The 19,504-nt window shown below is 41.0% G+C and overlaps 1 protein-coding gene across 1 annotated transcript; it reads left to right on the top strand.

Annotated features, from left to right (window-relative positions):
* The first annotated feature begins 5 nt into the window (after positions 1-5).
* On the top strand, positions 6-17,896 carry cep57 (centrosomal protein 57). Its single transcript, XM_088346261.1, has 11 exons — positions 6-165; positions 331-481; positions 622-795; positions 2,736-2,857; positions 6,442-6,570; positions 6,674-6,751; positions 8,316-8,414; positions 11,509-11,577; positions 11,652-11,866; positions 15,858-16,002; positions 17,082-17,896. Exons 1-11 carry the CDS (start codon positions 127-129, stop codon positions 17,211-17,213), a joined length of 1,353 nt encoding a protein of 450 aa, XP_088202387.1. The 5' UTR covers positions 6-126; the 3' UTR covers positions 17,214-17,896.
* The last annotated feature ends 1,608 nt before the right edge of the window (positions 17,897-19,504 follow it).

Here is a 19,504-nt window from a genome sequence, read left to right as displayed (position 1 = left end):
GTACACTGTACTTTTTCGCTTTCATCAAAATGAGCTAGCGCTTGGAACTACAGTTCAAGTTTTTTTTAGTTCTTTAGATAAAACCATTTTTTTTGTCTTTTTTGCTTTTTGGCACGGGGATACTTCATGGAGAATGTGTCAGAAACATCCGCCGCTTCTGAAGAGGTAGCTTTTCTCAAAAGAATGTATCGAAAATGAACTCAGGTTTAAGCTCCTGATTGCTATTTTCATCCTGAACGCTTTCCATTGTATGACTATACAGTGTCTTGTGTGTTGTGATTGTTTGTCTTTGATGTGAATAAACATGTAAATATTATGATATGATCACAGGGATTGCATCCACTCCCCAATAAAGCTGCTGGTGACTGCCTGTCATTGCCGTCCTTTAAGGAATACCCTGCACCCCGACCATGCATTTACCCTGACACCCCCTATCGACCATCATCGCCGAGCAAAGGTTACCCCGAGACCAACATTGCAGGTTATTTACTTTATTATATGCACAATTTCTGCAACAATACATTGCTGGAGTGTGTTACATAGCGCCATGGTTACTGCAACATGATCCCACCCCGCTTAAATGTCCCAGTCGGTAGCATCCAACATCTGCTCTCTCTGCAGCCATCCTGTCGGCCATGGGGATCCTCCAGGAGAAGATCAGGAGGTTAGAGCTGGAAAGCAGACGCGGGAAGACAGCAAGGAGGGACACACCTCGTCCGAAAGCGACAAGGTCGACCCTGAGGACTTCGACGAGCCAGACGGACAAAGTGGATGATCAGGCAAACTGCAACCAAGGTGAGAGTGACCGAAGTGCCAAAAGCAGGACTGGCCCAAGCCTTCATGGGGCCCTAGGCAAAATGAGATTTTATTACTTAATCATTTCTATACCTACTAGAACTCATTCCATGTTCTAATCCAGGGCTGCACAGACTACGGACTATTATGACACCATCCCCTGATCTAAGACCTACATGAGGGCTAGGAAAAACTCAAAAACCACAAGTCCTGTTTATTTGTGACGCCAATAATCACAGGGAGTCTCAAAGGGCTGCACAGACCACAGATTATTGCAAACTACAGACTATTATGACACCATCCCCTAATCTAAAACCTACATGAGGGCAAGGAAAAACTCAAAAACCTCGAGTCAAGTCATGTTTATTTGTTTGGCCCTTAATCACAAGGAGTCTCAAAGGGGTGCACAGACCACAGACTATTGCAAACTACAGAGTAATTGTTACTTGATCTAAAACCTATATGAAGGCAAGGAAAAACTCAAAAACCTGAACATGAGGAAAATGAAGAAACCTTGAGACCGCACATGAGGTCATCCCCCTTCCAGGATGACCAGGTCAAAATGGATTCCGCAATAACAAACAATACACAGACATTGTCAACATAACATATAGGTTATTCATATATATATATATATATATATATATATATATATATATAATATATATATTTTATGTATATATATATATATATATATATATATTTATGCAATGTTGGGTAGGGTTACTTTAACTTGATTACTTTTAATTACTTTTGGATTACTCCAATACCAAATATGCTAATAAAAGACAAAATAAACTAAATATGAATAAAATTATGACTCACAACACGTGGTAAGCTTTCTTTCCTGTCTTTGATCTCCGGCAAAACTAACATCAAATGCGACAGAAACAAAATGAAAATAAATCCAAACAGCTTGCCAACATAATTTTTGCCGTTCCATGTGTTCCGTTACTCCCCAAGCCTGCACAAAATTCAGTCATTTTATTCATATTTAGTTTCTTTTGTCTTTTATTAGCATATTTGGTATTGGAGTAATCCAAAAGTAATTGAAAGTAATCCAGTTAAAGTAACCCTACCCAACCCTGTTCATATGCTATAGAATAGCAAGTATGTTTTAAGCTTAGATCTCAACATTTCCTCTGAGGTTGCAGATGGAATCTCAGGGGGAAGAGCATTCCACAGCACCAGGACCCGAATGGAGAACGTTCTCGAACCTGCACATTTCTTCTTGGCTCTTGGGATCACTAGTAGACCAGCATTTTCAGAGCAAAGGCTCCGGACCGGAACATAGGGGGAAATTAAATCTGAAAGATATGAGGGAGCAAGTCCATGCATGATTTGGTATACTACCAACAGAACCTTCAAATCACATCTTGAGCTAACAGGGAGCCAAAGCAGTTTAGCTAAAATTTTAGATAGACTTCTTATTTACCTTTTGGACGAGTCTACAGATGTATTTTTCATTGTACCCTTTTTTTTGTGTTTATTATCATTATCAGCTCGGTGGCCTTGGGGGTATGGCGCCCGCCCTGAGACTGGGAGGTTGTGGTACAAGCCTCGGCCGAGTCATACCTAAGACTTAAACATTGGTACCCGTTGCCTCCCTGCTTGGTGTTCAGCATTAGGGGTTGGAATTGGGGGGTTTGCTCACCTAATGACTCCTAACACCTCAGTTGGGTTGAGCGAGGGGGCTGGGAACCCCCTCCTCTAAATCAATCTCCGAAAAAGAGTCAGAATTGACTCTAGCCACCTCCCACTAGGGGGATATGGCTGTGGTATATATATATATATATTATTATCATTTGCCAAATAACTTCATGCTAATATCCAGAAACAATTAGTCAACTATTAAAATAGCTGTTAGTTACAATCTTACTACAGAGATGCCAACATCACTTCCTATTTATACACTCCACTTCTTGATTGTTCTGTTGCAGCATTAGTCACCCAACTCGCAGCTTCCGAGTCTCGCTGTCTGACATTGGAGCGTCAGCTGGATCACATGAGGACGATGTTGCACAACGCCAAGGGAGAGAAGAAGAGTCTTCTCAAACAACAGGTCAGTCATCCAGTTTTTCCCAATCTTAACATAAAAAGCAGAACGAGTAGACATTCTGGTTCTCTTTTTTTCTAAATTGTGCTTTTTCAAGTATAGTAGTCCCACAAAGTAGGGACATGAATCCGTTCTGAGGTGGGGATTGCAAAATGAAATATACAGGGTTCGTGCGGGTGCTTGAAATCCTTTAACATGGTGGAATATTAATGTTGTGTTTTTAAGGCAGGTGCTTGAAATTGTTGCCATTGTTTCTTACAATCTAATTCTATAGATCACGCACTAAATTAATAACTTTAAAAAAAAAAAGTGCATGTAAACGACGCTAACACGCCTGCTCTGGTGGCTAGTCATTATGGCACTTTTATGTGAAGCGTCACTGCCCCCTACTGGTCACACCCAAAAGGACAGCTCTATTTAGAAAACCGGCTCTTTTTGCTGGGCTGAGTCGGCTCCCAAACGACTCCTTAGATTTTTGTTTTTTTCAATGATGAATTATCAATAATAAAAAAACTTCATGCACCAAAATATTTAGTAATTAGTAATTTCACATGTTTTGCAGGGGATCCCTGAAAAATACATGAAATATAAATTAAAGTATACACAGATCTGCATAGTAAATTGTGAGATACAAAGCAACTTTTTACCCACGGAACAGATTTAAAGTCAAACAACAACAAAATAATTCCTGAAAATGTAAAACAATAAATAGAAATTAAAAATATGAAATCTTAAGTGCTATAAATAAAGATTAAATGCAAAAAAAATAATTTTTACCAATTCTATTCCATACAAGTTTTCATTTTTAAGCTTTTTACACTTGCAGTGCTTCCTTTTTTTGTCTCCTGTTGTGAACTCAATTACTACTCAACACCTCTTAGAGCCCTTTCCATGTTTTTAAACAAGTGTGACGTATTGAAGCTGCGCGTGGATTGTTGAGGCAGAATTGTAGAATTCACATCAGTTTATAGACACAAAAAGATCATAGATCACAGATAGGAACAACTCCAAAATAGCACAAAGTGTGTGCTAGTCAACCCAAAAAAGCGTACTTTAGATCGGTGCTAGATTTCTTCTTTTGAAGGTACTGGAAACATTGAAAAATTGGCCTTGAAAGTGCTTCAAAATTGGTTGAATTTGGCCATGAATAGGGGTACGAACCATCCTTATAGTGGGTGTATAAACCTATGGTAATTAGGAAAGGCATTGTGGGAGGTAGTTCAGCCAATAGCATATCTGCATGTTCATAATGTTGTGAGTGAAACCAATAACAGTTAACATTATTTTCCCCCCAAGTATCTATCTATCTATCTATCTATCTATCAGACTAGCATCTTGTAGAATATTAACCCGAAGCAGACAGGTATCTTAGAGCCGTAACTCGTCGTATACACATACACTGCAAGGTTTGTAGATTTTAGGGATTCATGTCAAGTCATGTTTATTTGTATAGCCCTTAATCACAAAGAGTCTCAAAGGGCTGCACAGATCAAAGACTATTGCAAACTACAGACCATTATGACACCATCCCCTGATTTCAAACCTACACGAGGGCAAGGAAAAACTCAAAAACCTCAACATGAGGAAAATGAAGAAACCTTGAGAAGTCATGGCTTGTTTAATTGTGACGCCCTTAATCCCAAGGAGTCTCACAGGGCTGTACAGACCACAGACTATGGCAAACTCCAGACTATTATGACACCATCCCCTAATCTAAAACCTACACGAGGGCAAGGAAAAAACTCAAAAACCTCAACATGAGGAAAATGAAGAAACCTTGAGAAGGGCCAGTTTCAAAGAGCTGCACAGACCACAGATTATTGAAAACCACAGACTAATATGACACCATCCCCTGATCTAAAACCTACATGAGGGCAAATAAAACACACATATTGTCAACATAAAATATCGGTTATTGATATGCTATAGAATAGAAGTGTGTTTTAAGCTTAGATTTAAACATTTTGGAAGCATGTAAATGCTGAAAAAAAGGGGGCCTAGTACTGAACCCTGCGGAACACCACAGGTGACACTAAAGGGCTCAGATGTCATTTCACTCTATTTATCACAGTGTGTCCTATCTGAGAGGTAGGATCTGAACCATAAGAGGAGGGTTCCTGAGAGACCAATCCATTTTTCCAACCGTTCTAGTAAGATAGTATGGTCCACAGCAATGTTCCCTGTAATTTTCCAGGGTTCTGAGCGTTCACACAAAGTCTGTGAGCAACGCTTAAAACAACAGTGAGCAACGGCAATCCCAAGTGTGGCAACTAAATCATTATAAAACATGTCCAAAACTCGACATCACGTTACATTTTGCTGAGTTTCCGGCAATGCAAAATTATTTTTCACTTTTGAATGAATTGACTCATGTACGATTGCAAAGGTTGCAGGGCCTACAAATGTCATTTGTTTTTACAATTCTTTCACAAGATTTCCATTTCCTTTTTTCCTGGTATCTTTCGTCGCATAATACTAACATTTTTGGGGGCTTATTTAGTAGGTTGCAAGATACAGAACTGTATTTAATCACATTTTTTGAGTGGAAGTACAATGTTGGCAACAAGATTCACTTGGTATAATTGGAAATTATTTGAAAGCAACACAAACTTTTCTTCTTTTTCCCTTTTTTTTTCCCTATTTTTTTTTTAATTCCTTTAAAAAAATCTCATTGAGTTTATTTTTCCTAGCTGTTACTTTTTTTCTTTTTGTTCTCTATTTACTTTTTTCCTTTGTTTCTTTCTTTTCTTTTTTTCTGCCTTTTTTTTCTGAAATTTTCTTTCTTTTTTTCTCTTCCTTTTGTTTCATTTTTCTCAGCTTTTCACTACTTTTTCATTTTGGTATTCTTTTCTTTTTGTTCTATCCCCCCCCCCTTCCTTTAAGTCATTTTGTGCACAATTTTACATACTATTTGGTCGTGTAGGGATTAAAAGCAAAAAAAACCTGAAGAGCCGTTTAGGATAAGTCGAAAAATTTATATTTCTTTTACATAGGTGAATCCCTACTTAGAGGTCGCTGCCATGTTTGTCTGCCATCTTGCTGCTATGCTTTGCTCTTGGCGGTGGTGTTTATCCGCATTTGTCATGATTACGGATCCTTTCAGTGAGCCGAAACGAAGAAGCCGGTTCTCGAAAAACTCTACTGACTTTACTCAACTTCGCTCGACTTCGACATTGACTTCAAAATACCGCATTTAGAAGACAGCGTCAGGGGAACCCGTGTTTTTTTACCCTCATGCACTGTAACTTTGACTTAATTCGCTTCTTAATTAGCAATTTCGAGCCCTGATTTTTGTGCGCTGGCTAGATTTTCTTGTGCGCTGAGAATGTGCAGGCAGTGTGCGATTGCGCACGCGTGCAGCATAGGGGGAACATCGGTCCACAGTGTCAAAGGCAGTACTAAGGTCCAGCAGCAGCAAGAGTGATGAATTGCTGGAGTCCATTGCAGAAGAAGATGCAAAATCAATTTCTCTTGTTGTTGTATCGTGGAAAAGCTTCATTTTACGCCCCGTAAAGTGATAACTTTGTAAGGTGGGGCGGCTGTATCCTGGGGGTCTACCCTACATCTTGATTTCTGTAGTATGTGTTCAGGTTCGGTTCGGAGTGTCGAGATCCGTGCAAGAACGAAACGGAGACGGGTCGGAACGTGACCAGCTGCAGAAAATGCTGCAGTTGGAACAAGAATATCTCCGATTGACGCAAACTCAAACTCAAGTTGAGGTAAGTTGGAAAAGGAGGAGCTATTAGCGAGCAAATAGCACGCTTAAAATGAGTTTTGATGTTTTTTTATGGACCGCTACATTTTAAGAAAATGTGATTTTAGGTGAAGATCCAGGAATTGGAGCGGAAGCTTCGGGAAGAAGAGCACCAAAGGAAGTTGGTACAAGACAAAGCAAACCAGGTATACAAGATTGAGAATTTTAAAATGGATTGAAAAGAAATAAATAACCTAATTTACATATGGCTAAGCCCCACCCTTAAACGTGATGAGCCAATCAAAGTGTGCATTGCTGACCCGATAAACTCGCTGGCCATACTCCATTCAATTGCATTGCAGTTTCTCCATATTCGTTCGTTTTTTTGTGTTTTTTTCTCATCTCATCTCATTAGCTACACCGCTTATCCTCAGTAGGGTCGCGGGGGTGCTGAAACCCATCCCAGCAATCATCGGGCAGTGGGCAGGGGACACCCTGAACTGGTTGCCAGCCAATCGCAGGGCACACGGGGACAGACAACTCACTTGCTCATTCACACCTAGGGACAATTTGGACCAATTCACCTGAAATGCATGTTTTTGGAATGTGGGAGGAAACCGGAGTGCCCGGAGGAAACCCACGCAAGCACGGGGAGAACATACAAACTCCGCACAGGAAGTCCGGAGCTGGATTTGAACCCACGCAGGAGGTTCCCAAGACATGAACTGTGCCGCACATGCGCTAACCACTGCGCCGCCGTGCTTTTCTGACGTTTTAAATTTTAAAATGGTCAAAAGGAGTACATGCAAATAACCAGATGGAGTATCGTGAGAGGATGTGCAATGAGAGGTATTTTTTACCCGTTTTAGCCACGTCTAAATCGAGACAAGTTTCTGCTTTCGATAGAGTTTTGTGTTAACCACAGCACCAACTCAACGTGGATACAGTTACCGTAAATTCCGGACCATAGAGCGCACCTGATTTTAAGCCGCACCCACCACATTTTAAAAGGATAACCGCTTTTGTACTTACACAAGCCGCACCTGTATATAAGCCACATGCGCCCATATTAAAACATGTAACACAATCACAAAATGAACCCAAACCCGACTTTGAGTACCGCGATTGTAACTGAATATAAAGTACACAGTCCCAAAACCACAGCCGGCAAAATGAACGGAAAATGATACCGGTACTTAAGGTTTGATGCAGACCTGCAGAGTCCGGATGAACACATTTACTCACGCAACTCCTTTTTCTTGAACCAACTTTTTACCCCCTTTTTGTTCCTTGTCTGTCCCTCACCTTTAGCGGTCCCCACTTAAACTCGGCACCCCGCGTTTGTTCCGCCCCTCATTTTTTGTTCATCTGTGCAAAACATATCAGAATAAGTGTCTATAATAAATACAAATAAATACATTACAAAAATATACAGTTGCAAATACATATTATACATGGGTTACACATATTTACAAAGAAAGACGGTACACCGAGAGAGTTTTCAAAGCTTTAATAATAATGATATAGCTTTGACAGGGCAGTTAATGGTAGCAACACTCGAGCGCCGCTAGCACATAAATTGGCCGCATCACTGAATAAGCCGCAGGGTTGAAAGTTAGGGAAAAAAGTAGCGGCTTATAGTCCAGAATTTACGGTATAAGCCTCCATTGAAAAGTTCAGTCCCTTTTGGTGACTTTGAGCTTATATGTCAACTCTCTGTTCAAAAAGCATCCATAGCGCTCTTAACCGAATGTTGAATACTCTCCTCAGCTCCAGTCGGGTTTGGAGGTCAACAGAATCCTGCTGCATTCGCACTCGCAACCACGATGGACTGACTCCCAGACCAAAGAGAGGAAGGGAAATTTGAAGGTATGGTGCACGCAAATTGTTGATAGTGATTAAAACAATATTAATATGAGTCGTAATCATAACATCCATCCATTATGTGCACCGCTTATCATCAATAGGGTCGCGGGGGTGCTGGAGCCCATCCCCGCTATCTTCAGGCAGTGGGCAGGGGACACTCTGAACTGGTTGCCAGCCAGTTGGGTATAGGTTTAGGGTTAGGAACTAGAGGTTGAGCTCCGTATTAGGGATCTAAACTAAGTGTATGGTTCTCAAATACGTTTGCAGATGGGGTTTAATATTACAAAATGTAGCGTTTACCAAATTGTTCGAATTAGTTATCTGACTCCATTAACCAAACACAACTTACACCTAACAATGCATCCTCGTTTATTTTTGTGAAAAGTCGGACGAGAGACCGGCATTTCCACACGGTGGCAGATTTATTTTCTTAAAGTATTCAACTAAGTGAACTCCATCGAATTAGTCGAATTAGTCTTCGTCCAGCCTCTCTCTCGTTCTCCCTTAATCGATCTTCTCCGATCTTCTCCCGGCCCACGCCTTTTTTTCGCAAGCCGGCACCCCGGCTCCTCCCATGGGCGGGCCAGAGACTCCCCACGTGGACTCCACCTCGTCTCCTCGATGTCTGGACCCCGAGCGATTATCAAATCAGTGCCTGGCCTTCTGCTTTTGGCCTTCTCCGTCAGAGTCCTGTTATCAACAAAACTAAACAAAACATTCGCATTCAGAACAACGTGCCCTGTCATTGAACTTAAGCCTTCTCTGTGAAAAATCTTCATTGCATTCAGTAAATGTAACCTGTATAAAATCCTTTATGGTAAAATGTATAAAATCCTTCAGGTTTCAGTTTGAAACAACATTAGAGGTTGGTTTAGGTCTAGGGCTAGTTTTAGGAGCTAAGGTATGGGCTGTAAATTAGGGTTTTGAAACGATTTTAGGGTTCCAAAATAAGGTTACGACTAGAGTTAGGGTTTGAAGGTTTAAGCTACCTGTTTTTTGATCGACGCTGGATTTTTTTCTTTGAATGGTCCTGGAAAAAATTGAAAGGTGGGCTTTGAAAGTCCTTAAAAAGTGCTTGAAACTGCCCATGATGAAAATATACAAACCCTGCTGGGTACTAAAAGCCTGATCCAGCCAGAGCAGGACCAATTAACTTGATTTGAGGTACCTGGCCTGAAACAAACCTGAATTCTCACATTTTAATTGTGAGGACTCGGGAGGAAGTCTCAATATTATTGGTTAAGTAGCTCAATAAACTCAGTAGATGAGCATTATTCTTCCATCTCCCTTTAATTTCCAGCGGAGACATGTCTTCTCTTGGACACACTATTTTCCACGGAGGGTCTATCGGAGTAGGACTTATCTGTGGTCCTTCAATGGACAGTTTCATGTTTTTGGAGGTTTTTCTTCTTCAACTTGGGTTATTCCAATCACAAGGATCGCTAACAAGCTCCTGACAGCTTGCTAACAAGCTGATCATTTGTATCACGTGTATGGATTTTCCTAGCTTTAATTTTGAAAATCGTTAGGATTGAAACGAATTATTCTTTACTGCAATCAGTAAAGGGATTCCTCTAGGTCAGGGATGTCAAAGTCAATTGCACAAGGGGCCAAAATTCAAAACACACTTAATGTGGCGGGCCAACCAGGATAAACATTTATTGAACACACTTAAACTGAATGTTTTTGGAACATAAATATGAATAAAAACAGACAAGAGTATTCAATTTAAACCTTAAATCACTTATAAAGTATTTATTATTTTGCTGTAGATAAAAATGTTTTTAAATTATACAACTTAGAACTTAAACAACTTAACATTAAAATAACATTCAAATTCCTTTGCTCCTATGTCAATGTATATAGTAAAAAAACCTTAAATATCCCAAAAGACTTTGCTCTCCTTAATATATCTCCTGTCAAAAGTAGAAATATGAAAATGCTACACAAATTATTTTGTAAAAACGTCACAACATTCTGAGAACAGGGAGCCTGATGTACTTACCTTTGGCGCAGACGGCGTAGGGCGAGAGATGGGAGGGAGCGCTTGCACTTTTTGCATAGCTCCACCCATCCCTCCCACTCACCCAATCAAATAACTTTATAACGGTGTTTTGGCGTATTTACAATTTGTTCCGTGGATTCATCAAAAAGTATCTGAAAACTGAACACAGATTATATAATGAGCTTTTATATAAAGGATTCTTTAGCGCTGTACAACCAAAACGAGTTTTATTTTGTGTGGCACCTTGACTGTAAATCGTAGTGAAAACGTGCCCTATATATTCTAAAAAGCACTGCTGTATAGTTCAGTTTTGGTTTGGCTTTGCGTGTATCTGAACAGGAACAATGGCTCAAGTTTTGAACGAGATGGAGAACGGGCCATTAATAACAGTAATGTAAAATGGTCTTGCAGGCCGGATATGATCACACGGCGGGCCGGATGTGGCCCGCGGGCCGGGAGTTTGACACGTGTACTCTAGGCGTTGATTGTGCTCCACCATACATCTTTTTTTTCTCTGAGAGATGCTAGAATGTCCTACACAGATAAAAATGTAAATCAAATTATTACTTTGAGTTCTTTGAGTTCTGATATGAATTACTCCTCCTAAGAAAATTGCTTCAATGAACCAGGCTGTTGGAAATAGGACACACAATTTATGAACATCAAGGATCACAAAACAAAAGTTTCCCGCTGTAATGCTAGTCGATTTTAGTAGATTCCCTTGTACAGAAAAAAACGCTCATTCCCAAGGACGAGCAAACATGGTGTTAAATCTGAAACCGTCCTCTTACTTGTTGTTGCGGAGAGATTTGGTCTCGTGCTCTGGATGGTTGCAACGTATGGCCCACGTGCTGAACTCAAGGCCCCAGAGCGATGAGTCATTCAGGTAGCTGTAGCTGAAAATGAAAATCTCCATTCTGATCCCTGGATATCTGATACTCGCAGTATCAGGTGACGGTGTTTGGAATTGCTAATCTTGTTAGAAAGGCAAGGAAGTGAGACATTTGGGTAATGTTCTGTACTTGAGAATGTCCCTCCAATAGGAGAGGCCACCTACGTATTAGGAGAACAACGTGTTGTTGTTGTTTTTAGGTTAAGACCTGCCACTGGGAACCTCATTACAGACTCAACCTCCGCGATGTTCCTTTCGTAGCCGGAAAGGTAAGCTCCTCCCCCAACCTTTCACGTCTTCTTCTTCTATCTCTCCATTTAAACGCCATCCTCACCTGTTGCAGTCTGTGAGCGGCAGCCATTCGGTGCGCGCCAACGTCCAATCGGTTTTGTCCTTACTGAAGCGTCACCAGCCTCAGCTATGCAACAGCCGCGTCCTCGCCGGTAAAAACAGCGCCACCCGCTGTTCGGAGGCTACCTCCGGCTCCGCCCACTCTGGGGGCGGAGAATTGACGGAGCTTCTGCAGGCGCTGCAGGAGGAGCTCAGAGGGATGAGCTTGTGAGTATCTTGGGAAAAATAGTGTATTTTACGCGTTATTGGCCACCCCCCCCCCAAAATAGTCTTTGGGATTTTTCATATATAGGGTACACTGGAGTATAAGTCGCATGGAGTTGGAACTACAATGAGAGCTAAGGTTGAATAAAAAAATAGCTTTAAATTAAACAAATCTATTTCATAAAACAGAAATTGACATTGTGACATCTGACTTCGCCACTAAAATGAATTCATTCATTCATAAATGTTACATAAATTGTTCTTACTCACGGCTAGACAGCTTAAGAAGGACATTTAACCACAAAAATAGGTTTGCAACAAGTATTTTCTGTGTTTTTCTTATTTTTCCCGTTTAGTAACACACATTTGACTTGTTAACCAAAAAAGGGGACTCCAAGACCACTCTATATGTTTCTCAAGGGCAGAACAGTGACCTGACACTGACATAAATGATTGCAAAGTTTCCCATACCATAGTAAAACTGGTCCCTGCCAGGGCCTCAAATTTATATCAAAAACATGTTTTTTGTCCTCTCACTCACTTTTGGTTGATCATTTTATATGAGTGGTTTTGTTAGGGTAGCGCAGCAGCACCTTGACCACAGGAACGGTTCAAGAGACATTGCAATACGCAGGATAAAAAGGAAATTTTAGTGAATGAATCAAAGCAGGGCGGCACGGTGAATGAGTGGTTAGCGCGTGCCGAGGTCATGAGATCGAATCCTCCTGTGCGGAGTTTGCATGTTATCCCCGTGCCTGCGTGGGTTTCCTCCGGACACTCCGGTTTCCTCCCACATTCCAAAAACATGCATGTCAGGTTCATTGGTCGGTCCAAATTGTCCCCCAGGTCCACTACCTGGGATGGGCTCCAGCACCCCCGCGACCCTACTGAGGATAAGCGGTGCAGATAATGGATGGATGGAGGGACTCAAAGCAGGAAAATGATCCTATATTGGACTCATTTTAATGATATAATTGGCTCCAAAACATTGTGCATTGTCTATACCTACTGAATAATCTGAACCCGTCCTTCTAAGCTTAGCTCTTTGTGTTCCCAAATGTCAATATTCAGTAGAGACTAATCATATTTATGTTTTTGTCAAATCCATCCATTACAACCTCAGTACAACATTTCTTTATTTAGAGCAGGGGTGTCAAACTCATTTGAACTCGGGGGGCCACACGATAGAACAAACTTTCTGTCGGGGCGGGGGCCGGACTAGTAGATTAAAGAGAAAGAAAAAGAGAGGAAAAGAGGGGGAGAAAAGGAGAGAGGGTGGGACAAAGAAAGCAAAAGAGAGAGAGGGAGAGAGCGTGAGAAACAAAAGATAAAAAGTCGTGAGAGAGGGGGAAAAGAAAGGGAGAGGAAGAAAGAAATCCAAAGAGAAATAGAAAGACAGAAGGAGAGAAAAGAAAGCGCAAAGGGTATGAAGAGAAAGAGAGAAAAGGAAAAAAGGAAGTAAGAGCAAAAGAGGTTAAAAGACACAGAGAGAGAAAGAAACAAAGAGCAACAAGTGAAGAGAAAAAAGAGAGACACAGAGAGTGAAAGAGACAGAGACATAGTGGGACAAAAGGGTTGGAAAAGAGAGAGAGAAATGAATACAAGTACAGTGTCTTTGTTCGAGGCACCTGGCTTTGGCAACATCAAGTTAACGTATCACAACCTGCAGCTTGTTTTTCTCTTGCGCTTCTCTGAGTGTTGTCTCGCGGGCCGGATTCAATCCCTTATGTGCCTGATTTGGCCCGCGGGCCACCTGTTTGACACCGGTCTTTTAGAGCATATTACATCCTGTGTATTCTCTTTTTTTTCTCTTTACCTTTTTTTTCACTTATCTTTATCATGTTAATTTGAACAGTAATACTGAACTAAGAATTACATTTGTAATTATGCTAGAGTTTATTATCAGAAAGGATTTGTCACTAAACATATATACATATTTCTACTTACGCATTTTTTAACGATTGTATCAACTCGAATTTTAGTGCAGTATCACCATTTTACCAACAGAGGGCGGCGTTACACCTCAACACGGCCATTAGACGTAGGAATTGAAACGATTTATTTGAATACAATGTTCAATCAAAATTGTGCATCAAATGCAATGAAAAATGAAATATATATAATATATAAATATAATATAAAGTAAGTAATAATACACATGTATGCACAATGTATTCTTGATGTAAATTTGATAAACAACAATGCGTTAAGAATTCAAGTCATATTTCTGTTCGTGTTAATCATCAGAAAGTATTATGAATAAAACGTATATAAACATTTTTACATAAACTATAATCGTATCAAGTTTTGTGCAGAAACACCATTTTGCCAGCAAAAGGTTCTAATTTACCATAAATAGATAGATAGATAGAACGGATAAGATAGATAGATAGAAAGGATAAAATAGATCAGTATTGAACACTGAAGTTGAAAAAAATCCTTCAGTATTAGTGATCCCAAGAGCCAAGAAGAAATCGCCAGGTTGGAGATGTCAGGACCAGAACAGGAAACAGGACCCACTCACGTAACGTTACTCACAGTTTTATTGGGGAGAAGGGAAAGGAGCGCACACTCGACCCGGAGATCGTTGGTCCCGGGGAGAAGGTTGCTCAGCCACAGAAGTGGGACTTCCGTGGCGAGCGATGGCGGTCTCGGGAACGGAAAAAAAGTCGAAAACCGGGAGAGGAGAGTAGCCGTGGTGAGATCAAACAGATCGTAGAACAAGGGCAAAAAAACACAGGACGGGCGAAAAAAAGGGCTTGGCGTGTAAAAAGGAAAGGGTTGCCCCCACGATCCGGTGGTCGCGGGAAGCAGGTCGCTCTGAATTCCCGGAAGTGGATCTTCAGTGGCGAGCGATGGCGGTCTCGGGAACGGAAAAACGGGTCAGTAGCCGGGACAGGAGAGCAAAAACGTGGTCGGGGCCAGAAGCGCGTCGTAAGCTAGAAAAGGAGAGTAGACGTGGTCGGGGACAAAAAAGGTCGAAAGCCGGGACGAGAGAGTAGACGTGGTCAGGATCAAAAACGGGTCGAAGCAGGGGGACAGACAGGAGTGGGTTAAAATAGGGACAGGGATCCAATCAGAGTCCGAAGCAGTTGGCGCCAAAGGAGAGGGCACTGGTGGTGCATATTGGTAATCATGACACATTTGGTCAAATAGACATAGGCAATAGACATAGGTATTTTGTTCATATCAAAAATTAATTTTAAAACAATATACATTGAATTTTCCTCTAGAATGAATCATAATTTCTAGTCAGACAACTGCTCAAGTAGACGTATGCTACTGTACTTCAAGTATTTTCACACAACAAAAGTAAACACTTCAGCAATTTAAAGCATATAAAACAGGCAGGAGTCGGGGTCGAAAAAAAAGGCTTGCCTAGTGTAAACTGAGGTTTGCAGACGGACTGACAACAGGGGACAGTTCGAAGTGGGTTCAAATAGAGACAGAGAGCCAATCAGAGTCCAAGGCAGTTGGCGCCAAAGGAGCGGGCACAGGTGGTGCATATCGATAATCATGACACATCTGGTCAAATAGACATAGGCCACTGTACTTCAAGTTCATATCAAAAATTAATTCTAAAACAATATACATTGAGTTTTCCTCTAGAATGAATCATAATTTCTAGTCAGACAACTGCTCAAGTAGACGTATGCTACTGTACTTCAAGTATTTTCACACAACAGAAGTAAACACTTCAGCAATTTAAAGCATATAAAACAGGCGGGAGTCGGGGTCGAAAAAAAAGGCTTGCCTAGTGTAAACTGAGGTTTGCAGACGGACTGACAACAGGGGACAGATAGGAGTGGGTTTGAATAGGGACAGGGAATCAATCAGAGTCCGGGGCAGGGCACAGGTGATGCATATCGGTAATCTTGACAACTCCTTGTGATTAAGGGTTAGTAGAAATGTATTGACTTATGTTAATTAATAAAGAGCATTTTTAAACGTTTCCACATACTATCATCTGTTATTTCGTGTTTCGATGTTTCAGAGAGCAAGAAGCGCTGATCCGCGAATTGGAGCGCGTGTCTTCTCCGCAGGAAAGGAGCCAACTGGAGCGCGAGAGGGAATTTTTGCTTCTCAAAATGGAACGCAAAGGAGAGCAAATCAGTAAAATCTACAAGCACAAAATACAGGTCCGTCTACAGTAAATCCTCAGTTTTTGTGTGGGTTGCCTTCCAAAAAGGTCCCTGGATAGTCAAAGCCCGCAAAGTACAAAAATGGATTCATTAAATACTCTATTATACTTGAATCGAAAGAAGAAACCTAATTTACAGGCTCAAGCATCCATCCATCCATTATCTGCACCTCTTATCCTCAGTAGGGTCACGGGAGTGCTGGAGCCCATCCCAGCTATCTTGGGGCAGTGGGCAGGGGACACACTCAACTGCTTGCCAGAACACAGAGATAGACCATTCACCCGCTCATTCACACTTAGGGACACTTTGGAGTCTCCAATTCACCTTACATGCATGTTTTCGAGATGTGGGAGGAAACCCAAGTGCCCGGAGGAAACCCACACAAGCACGGGGAGAACATGCAAATTCCGCACAGGAAGGCTGGTCACTGGATTTTATCCCATGACCTCAGAACTGTGCCGCAAACACCCTAACCACTCATCCGCCCTACCTAGGCTCAAGCATCCATCTATTATCTGCACCTCTTATCCTCAGTAGGGTCACGGGGGGTGCTGGAGCCCATCTCAGCTGTCTTCGAGCAGTGGGCAGGGGAGACAACTCACTCGCTTATTCACACCTGACATGCATGTTTTTGGAATATGACTGGAAACCAGAGTGCCCAGAAAAAAACCTATGCAAGCACGGGGAGAACATGCAAACTCCACACAGGATGTTTGATCTCATGACCTCAGAACTGTGCCGCACACGCGCTAACCACTGCGCCGCCGCGCTACCCCTTTAGAATAACTCAAGATTAAAAAAAAGATTTGCACATACCTAATGCAGTAATGCAAGCTGTTTTACGTACGTGTACAACTCCGACTGCGACGTAATGGACGCACAGACGCAGGCAGAAAAGGGGCGGGGCGACTGACCAGCCAATCAGAATGCGAAATCCCTCAAGTAGTGAAATCCTGAAAAGTAAACAGTGATGCAGCGAGGGATTAATGAAATGAAATGATGAAATGAAATGAAATAAATGTATGTAGTCCTTTATCCAATAAAATTTTCGCTTTCTTCCCATGTGCTTTCCCTAGATAAAGAAATTTAAAAAGGAAGGATGCAGAAAGAATCCTGCCAGAGCGAGCATCGTCAAACCTGGAGAGATAAGCAAGCAGAATTTGACTCTGCTGAAGGACATGAAAGCTTTACAAACATCTCTTAGATAGAAGCACTGGCACCTCACTGGATTGTTTCAATTGCTTCTTAATAACATTATGAAGTTGATTTTGACTCAAGTCAACTCACCTCTACTCCTGGAAGAACTTTTTATTTTTTCATCCAATGGAGCGCTTTCCTCATTTTGCAACCAACGACCTACACTGATATTCGACCACTAAATGTCGCTGTATTGTGCAGTGCAACCCAAAACGAGTGCTACAAAGGACAAGGAAGATTGCAAACTACGGAGGCTCAAAGCGGCCAAACAGTATCATTTTCTTCTCATTTATTTCCACCATTTTGCATGAGTTTGGTCTTTGAGGGGTACCCATAGCAGCAAGATGGCAGACAATCATATCAGCGCCCTCTAGGTGAGGCTCATGTCAAGTAAAATAAATATGCATTTCTTGACCTACTGTACAAGTATATATATATATATATATATATATATAAAAATAGACATTTATTTAATAGTTCAAGTATTTTTGCTTACTATTTAAATCAATCGTCTCATTAATTAATGACGTGTTTTACCACCAGGAGGCGCTGAAAACACACAATATCCCCTCAAATACTGTAACGTATCATTGTTTATGTTGTTTGATGTTTTTTAAAGGTCATTTTTATGAATTAAATCGAATTTTTATAGGTTTGCTTGAGGGTATTTTGAATAAAGAGACATATTGCTGTGCGATCATTCTTTTAATTTATTTGTACAATAATTAGATTATTTGAAATATTACAATATTATTTATTTAACAGTATTTTGAATTTTATATCATGCTTGTTTCTTCCAGTAAAATAATAAAATTATTATTTGTAGGGGAAAATGATCACCTATAGATATTTCTTAAAGAATAAAAATACTAAAATCCAGCTCATTCTGATATGATTAAAGGTAAATATACTAATATAAAGTACTCTTTTAATATTTTCTTAATCAAACAAAAAATCTCATCATTAAGCAACATGAGCTATAAAAGGTTTTACAAATTTAAAGTTTCTTTATTAGATAAAAAAACACATTTCAAGAACACATAAAGTATTAAATATTTTATTAAATGCAGTAGATTTTACATTTTAATGCAAATATTTTTTTCTAAAACACGGAAAATCATTATTAACGAGCAGAATAAATAATAAATCAATATATATATATATATATATATATATATATATATATAGCTGTCATGTACCAGAACAGGATCAGGACCCACTTGCGTTGCGTTTTATGAGAAGAAAGGGTTGCTCCCACGATCCGGGGATTGCTGAACGCGGGAAGCGGGTCGCTCCGAACGTGGAAGTGGATCTTCCGTGTCGAGCGATGGCGGTGTCGGGAACGGAAAAACGGGTCAGTGGCTGGGACAGGAGAGCAAAAACGTGGTCGTAAGCGAGTCGTAAGCCAGGAAAGGAGAGTAGACGTGGTCGGGGACAAAAAGAGATCGAAAGCCGGGACGGGAGAGTAGACGTGGTCAGGATTAAAGAAGGGGTCGAAGCCGGGTAACAGACAGGAGCAAAAAACAGGTCAGTCAGGGTCAAAAAAGGCTTGCCTAGTGTTAACTGAGGTTCGCAGACGGACTGACAAAAGGGGACAGGTAGGAGGGGGTTTAAATAGGGACAGGGAGCCAATCAGAGTCCGAGGCAGTTGGCGCCAAAAGAGCATATCGGTAATCATGACAATAGCGTAATACAGTTAAAAAATTACGCCTTAAACTAGTTGTTGACTGGTATTCTAATAATCACAAAATATGTTTTTATTTCACAAATAGTTTTAGTCATAAATTAAAACTAATACCAAAGTTTAAGAAAAGTTATTATTTCCTTTGTCTCTTTCACGGCATTTTTTACTAGACTTTTTGCACTTTATCTACATTTTATTTTTTAAAAAAATATTGATATACACACTAATGGGCAGCATGGCGGAGCAGTGGTTAGCGCTTGTGCGGCACAGTTCATGTCATGGGAACCTGTCGTGGGTTCAAATCCAGCTCCAGACTTCCTGTGCGGAGTTTGTATGTTCTCCCCGTGCTTGCGTGGGTTTCCTCCGGGCACTCCAGTTTCCTCCCACGTTCCAAAAAACATGCATTTCAGGTGAATTGGCCGGTCCAAATTGTCCCTAGGTGTGAATGAGCGAGTGAGTTGTCTGTCCCCGTGTGCCCTGCGATTGACTGGCAACCAGTTCAGGGTGTCCCCTGCCCACTGCCCGGAGATGGCTGGGATGGGCTCCAGCCCCCCTGCGACCCTACTGAGGATAAGCGGTACGGCTAATGAGATGAGATATTGATATAATTCATTGCAT

This window comes from Urocampus carinirostris, chromosome 10 (assembly GCF_059441175.1).
Source record: "Urocampus carinirostris isolate Australia breed hairy pipefish chromosome 10, RoL_Ucar_1.0, whole genome shotgun sequence".
In the NCBI taxonomy this organism is placed as follows: domain Eukaryota; kingdom Metazoa; phylum Chordata; class Actinopteri; order Syngnathiformes; family Syngnathidae; genus Urocampus; species Urocampus carinirostris.
The sequence above is the reverse complement of the archived record's forward strand: the minus strand, read 5'-3'. Positions and strand labels throughout refer to the sequence as shown.

Bases quoted from the DNA above. Each gene is read 5' to 3' on its own strand.
- cep57 (XM_088346261.1), top strand. From the start codon at position 127: ATGGAGAATGTGTCAGAAACATCCGCCGCTTCTGAAGAG. The intron at 796-2,735 runs GTGAGAGTGACC...GTTCTGTTGCAG, and splicing joins TCAGGCAAACTGCAACCAAG to CATTAGTCACCCAACTCGCA. The intron at 11,578-11,651 runs GTAAGCTCCTCC...CACCTGTTGCAG, and splicing joins TTCCTTTCGTAGCCGGAAAG to TCTGTGAGCGGCAGCCATTC.